General features: G+C 45.9%; 1 protein-coding gene across 1 annotated transcript; it reads right to left on the bottom strand.

The window, feature by feature from the left end:
• Positions 1 to 4,554: 4,554 nt before the first annotated feature.
• LOC137312507 (histone H2A-like) lies at positions 4,555 to 4,962 on the bottom strand. The gene has a single exon (XM_067979047.1). The coding sequence runs from the start codon at positions 4,960 to 4,962 to the stop codon at positions 4,555 to 4,557; it is 408 nt and encodes a 135-aa protein (XP_067835148.1).
• Between the last annotated feature and the right edge of the window lie 1,610 nt (positions 4,963 to 6,572).

Raw genomic sequence — 6,572 nt, forward strand, 5'->3', positions numbered from 1 at the left:
TATAAACATCAGATCGCTCGAAATCGGAGGATAGTTGCTGAGGATCATGAAATGGCCGAGTTAAAACTTCCCCAAAAAGTCAGACTGAGCGAGATGATGCTGGAAGCTGCTTAAATTGCAGGGTTTAAACATTTTGCAGAAGATAATAGGCGAAATTGTGAATGTGTTGAGAATACGTAGATGATATGTTGAGAATGTTTTGATCATATGGAGAGAATGTGTTGAGAATATGGATAGAATATATCGAGAATGTGTTGAGAATGTGTTGAGAATATGTTCAGAATGTGTTGATAATATGTAGAGAATATATCGAGAATTTGTTGAGAATATGTTGAGAATGTGCAGAGAATATGTAAAGAAAGTGTTGAGAATGTGTTGAGAATGTACAGAGAATATGTAGAGAATGTGTTGAGAACATGTTGAGAATGTGTTGAGAATATGTGGACCATGGGCATGTCAAGATATAGGCGTCTTCGGTCCGCTCAGACCATCAGCAGTTCTGATACGGGTTCAAGGAATGTTTTAACAGATTTTCAATTCCTAAAGCAACAAAAGTTTGTTAAAAAAAAACAAATTCTGTGCTTTCACGGCTCGTGTTTTGGAAATTGGAATTCGAAAAGAAGCTGAAATTTATTTTCCAGCGTTTAATTGTCTTAAGATTTTTGTGCAAGTTATTATTGCTTCACAGCACAAAGAGTTTGGGGGGAGGAGTTTTAGTTGAGTTTGGTTCATTTTCATTCCGCAACATTTTTTAAGTTGATATGAAAGCTGCGTGACGCAAGCATCGTGAGTCTGACGATATCCGGGTCCGCCTTCTTTGCACTGCAGATAGGTTAACCCCTTCCTCAGGCAGCTGAAATTTATTTTTTTCCAGTATAACATTAATTTTGCTTCAATATTCAATAAGCGACAACTTTTATATTGCTGAATGTGAACTTCGTAAAGTTTTTAAGGTTCTAATTTGAGTGGATATTTCCCCACGTTGATGGAAGGAAATCAGGATTTTATTTGATTCGTTCGTGGGATGTGAGCGTCGCTGGCGAGGCCAGTATTTATTGCCCATCCCTAATTGCCCTTGAAAAGGCGGTGGTGAGCCGCCTTCTTGAACCGCTGCAGTCCGTGTGGTGAAGGTTCTCCCACAGTGCAGTTAGGAAGGGAGTTCCAGGATTTTGACCCAGCTACGATGAAGGAACGGCGAGATATTTCCAAGTCGGGATGGTGTGTGAATTGAAGGGGAACGTGCAGGTGGTGTTGTTCCTATGCGCCTGCTGCCCTTGTCCTTCTAGGTGGTAGAGGTCGCGGGTTTGGGAGGTGCTGTCGAAGAAGCCTTGGCGAGTTGCTGCAGTGCAATCTGTGGATGGTACACCGGTGGTGAAGGGAGTGAATGTTTACGGTGATGAATGGGATGCCAATCAAGCGGGCTGCTTTGTCCTCGTTTTTATCGAGCTCCTTGAGTGTTGTTGGAGCTGCACTCATCCAGGCAAGTGGAGAGTATTCCATCACACTCCTGAATTGTGCCTTGTAGATGGTGGGAAGTCTTTGGGGAGTCAGGAGGTGAGTCACTCGCAGCAAAATACCCAGCCTCTGACCTGCTCTTGTAGCCACAGTATATATGTGGCTGGTCCAGTAATGTTTCTGGTCAATGGTGACCCCCAGGATGTTGACTGTGGGGGATTGATAGATACAGTGTGACATTTTGAAATGAACCAATTGGTTCTGTTCATTCTTGTGACTCCGAAACTTGAGGCAGTATTTCTCAAACCAATCCTGGAGAAATATGGGTGGAATGTCGATGTCCGTGTATTTGCATTAATATCTGACAGCTACAGTCCCAGATTAATATAATCAGAGTGAAACTCTCAGTCACTGCGAGTAAGAGCGAACGGCCGTGATCTGCAATACCTAATATAGCACAACAGGCAAGAGGGGGTTAAATTCGGCCCACATTGTTTTTGTCGCTCTCTGCACTGTCCCTGAGTTTGGGATTAATAATGTGTCCGTCTCTGGTATAACAGTGAGAGATGAGATTGCATCTTCTGTCTCTCCAACGGGATTTTCTGGATGAAGCGGAACTTCACAGGTCAGTCTGCAACTGATACTGTGGCACTGTGCATCTCCGCTCGCCCTGTCACCGTATCTGTTTCCCTTTCTCTCTAACTCTCTGGTGCTGTATATGAAGGTGGGATACTGCTATTGAGCGTGACATAAACACACTGATAGGAAGTGTAAGACTGACAGTGTGTGTCTCGCTCTTTCTCGAGTGCTGAACATGAAGGTGGGAGACTGCCTGATGTAAAACAGAGAGAACGGAGTATCCGGTCCTCACTGTAACTGGGGATGTGTTCGGCCCCATTCCTAGTTCACGGTCATTTTCTTTTCACAGATTCAGGACGAGAGTCTCTGTGAGACGGTAAAACTGGCGGAGAAAATCCGCGTCGCAACTGAAACCCCAACACGTGAGATTCTCCAAATCAGCTGGAATGAAGTGTTTGTAAACTGCTGAACTCGTCTGGGAGGGGATGTGTGGGGAGATAGAATCGGGCCTGGGACTGAAATGGAAGGAGGCGGGTTGACTTGTTATCGAAGGGACTGTATTTATGCAGGAATATTACTGACTGTTAATTGTAACGGGGCTTATTTAAAAGCTCCGGATTTCCGGGAATCCTTGAATATGAAGCCCGAGTCTGTAAGCGTTTGTGCCGGCCGCTGTGTTTTGTTTCAATTGTCGATAAACGATTTGAAATTGGCGGGTGGAGAAAGCTGGAGGTGGAGCTGGAAGATCAGAGGCCGCTCTCTGCTTTGTCGCTCACTCTGACTCCTCCTCTCCCGCTTTCTCTGTTTAATCCCCCATTTGGAACCAAAGCGGGACGGTTTACTTGTTAACAGGACGAAAAGCGAGTAATATTTCTAATCTCCTGGGCACCAGGCAATTCACTGTTAATTGTTTTTATTAACAAAGTTACATTTCAGTGATTCCCCAGTTTGTTTAATGCGTTATTTAAATCATCCAACAAAATCGAACAGAAACGGAGCAAAGCGTTGAATCCCACAAATGTAGAACGGTTAGTCGATCCGTTCTGGTGATGCTTTACGAGCCCAGCATGGCAAATAGTTTGAATAAATACAAGAAATCTGGTGATGTGTGGACTGGGTCCAAAGGTCACCGTTTAAAATACCGGACTGTGGTCGGTGCCCCGACTCCAGTCCCATTAATACCCCATCTCGTCTACAATGAGACAAAAACAGCTCAACGCAACACTGGTAGCATGATATCAACGTCTTCCTTCAGTCAGTAACCAGCCCTTTCACAGATTCAGTGCGTGGCTCTGAAAAAAGCCTTTACATCGAGTTACATTGAAACTGCAGCAGAGAAACAGGCCATTCGGCGCAACTGGTCCATACCAGCGTTTATGCTGCTCACGAACCTCCTCCTTCCTTACTTCACCCAACCCTATCGGCATATCCTTCGATTCCTTTCGCCCTCATGTGCTGATCTATCTTCCCCTTAAATGCCCCTATGTTATTTGCCTCATCTACTCCTTGTAGTTACGAGTTTCACATTCTAACCACTCTCTGGGTAAAGCAGTTTCACCTGAATTCCCTATTTGATTTATTAGCGACTATTTTATATTTATTACTTGAAGTTTTGAACTCCCCACAAGTGGAAACATTTTCTCTGCGTCTGTCCTAACAAACCCAATCATTATCTTAAAGACCTCTATCAGGTTCACCCTCAGTCTTCTCTTTTCCAGTGAAACGAGACCCAGTCTGTTCGGCCTTTCCTGATAAGAATATCCTCCCATTTCTGGTATCATCCTTGTGAATCTTGTTTGCATCTTCTCCAATGCCCCGATGTCTATAATATGGAGACCAGAACTGTTCGCCGTATTCCAAATGTGGTCTAACCAAGATTCCATACAGATTTAACTTAACTTCTTTGCTTTTCAATTCTATCCCTCTAGAAATGAATGCTAGTGTTTGATTTTGCTTTTTATGACCTTATTCACCAGCGTCGCTACTTTTTGTAATTTGTATATCTGTACCACGAGATCCATTTGCTCCTCAATACCGTTTAGACTTTTATTATCCAAACTGTATGTGATCTCCTTATTCTTCATTCTGAAAGTTTATTAATGTCATCTTGCATTTTTACACATTCTTCCTTTGTATTAAATACATCCCCCAATTTGATGTCATCGGCAAATTTTGAAATTGTACTTTCGATTCCAGAATCCAAATCATTATTGTAAATTGTGAAAAACAGTGGTCCCAGCACCGATCCCTGTGGAACACCACTTCCCACCTTTTGCCAATCTGAGTAGCTACCCTTAACCTCTATTCTCGGTTTTCTGTTTTGTAGCCAGCTGACTATCCATTCTACCACCTGTCCCCTGACTCCACGTACTCTGAACTTACCCATGAGTCTAGAATGCGGTACATTATCGAGGGCCTTCAGAAAATCCAAATATATCACATCTACAAAATGAACACTGTCTATCTTTTTGTTCCTTCTTCAAATGATTTATTAAGTTTGGTCCTGTCCTTGTCCTGTTATTAGATTAAATCTGGGCCGCTCCACTTGTTCTTGATGCTCCCAGGGCTTTTCTTCGGGAGCAGCACGGCCTGAATATTAGGCAGCACCCCGCCCTGAGCGATGGTCACCCTTCCCAGCAGCTTGTTGAGCTTCTCGTCGTTGCGGATGGCCAGCTGCAGGTGTCTGGGGATGTTGCGAATCTTCATGTTTTCCAGGGCCGCGTTGCCGGCCAGCTCGAGGATTTCAGCCGTCAGATACTCGAGCACAGCCGTCAGGTAGACCGGGGCTCCGGCACCCACACGTTCAGCGTAGTTCCCCTTTCGCAGGAGCCTGCGCATACGGCTGACAGGGAACTGCAGTCCGGCCCGGGATGAGCGAGACTTGGCCTTGACCCGAGCTTTACCGCCGGTTTTTCCTCTTCCAGACATTTCCACAATCTCACAAACACTTTCAAAACGAATGAAGAATCCTCCAGCACTCGCCCTTCTTACATCTTCTCTCAGAGTGTTTACACTGCCCGCTCACCCTCACTGATATTCTATCTTTCAACTGCTGTAATATTGTCCTGCAGCAATATTGCTGCTGCTCCTCCTTTCCCGACTTCTCTGTCCTGTTGTCGTGTGTCTCGAAGGCCGCCTTGGAGAACGCTTACCCGAAGATTGGTTGCTGAATGTCCTTGACTGCTGAAGTGTTCCCCAGCTGGGAGGAAACCCGCCTGTCCGGCGATTGTTGCGAGGTGATCTGCTCAGACGAGGAGGAACGCGATGGACACCTACAAACGCTGAACGACGCTCTGCTAAGAACGGGATATGACGCTCGACTCGTCGATCGACAGTTCCGACGGGCCACAGCAAAGAATCGATTAGACCTCCTCAGAAGACTAACACGGGACGCAACCAACAGAGTACACTTCGTCGTCCAGTACTCCCACGGAGCGGATAAACTACGCCATGTTCTCCGCAGCCTTCAACATGTCATCGATGACGACGAACACCTCGCTAAGGCCATCCCCACCCCTCCACTACTCGCCTTCAAACAGCCACCAAACCTCAAACAGACCGCCGTTCGCGGCAAATTACCCAGCTTTCAGGAGAACAGCGTCCACCACACCACACGACCCTGCCACGGCAACATGCCAGATCATCGACACAGATACCAACATCACACGAGAGGGCACCACCCACCAGGTGCACGGTTCATACTCCTGTGACTCGGCCAACGTTGTCTACCTCATAAGTTGCAGGAAAGGATGCCCCGGAGCATGGTACATTGGCGAGACCATGCAAACACTGCGACAACGGATGAAAGGACACCGCGCAACAATCGCCAGACAGGAGGGTTTCCTCCCAGTCGGGGAACACTTCAGCAATCAAGGTCATTCAGCCACCGATCTTCGGGTAAGCGATCTCCAAGGCGGACTTCGAGACACACGACAACGCAAAATCGTCGAGCAGAAATTGATAGCCAAATTCCGCACACGTGAGGACGGCCTCAACCGGGATCTTGGGTTCATGTCACGCTACACGTAACCCCACCAGCGAAATAAAGTTATCTGTTCTTAATACAACGGGTCATTCTCTGTCTTTCTCTTCCTTTCGGATGTTTCTGTCTCTTTCTCTCTCTCTGTCTTTTGTTCTGGCCGTTTGTATATTCGCTGGTCCTGTATGTAACATCTGTCTGTCTGAACACTTTGATTGCCTTGACAATGGCCAGTTGGAAAGATTATCTGTAATCACCGGGTATTGTTCTCTGACTATAAATGCAGTAACATTCAAGGAATCCCACACTTCACCTGACGAAGGAGAAAGCCACCGAAAGCTTGTGATTTTCAAATAAAACTGTTGGACTATAACCTGGTGTTGTAAGATTCCTTACATTTGTCAACTCCAGTCCATCACCGGCATCTCCACATCGTGAGTACATTAAAAGCTGAGATCAATAGATTTTTGGACTCTAGTTGAGTCAAAGGATATGGGGATCGGGCGGGAAAGTGGAGATGAGGTCGAAGATCAGCCCTGATCTGATTGAACGGCAGAGC

This window comes from Heptranchias perlo, unplaced genomic scaffold, assembly GCF_035084215.1.
Source record: "Heptranchias perlo isolate sHepPer1 unplaced genomic scaffold, sHepPer1.hap1 HAP1_SCAFFOLD_43, whole genome shotgun sequence".
Classification (NCBI taxonomy): Eukaryota; Metazoa; Chordata; class Chondrichthyes; order Hexanchiformes; family Hexanchidae; genus Heptranchias; species Heptranchias perlo.

What these genes read in the sequence shown, in the direction of transcription:
- LOC137312507 (XM_067979047.1), bottom strand. Translation starts at nt 4,962, where the DNA reads ATGTCTGGAAGAGGAAAAACCGGCGGTAAAGCTCGGGTCAAGGCCAAG.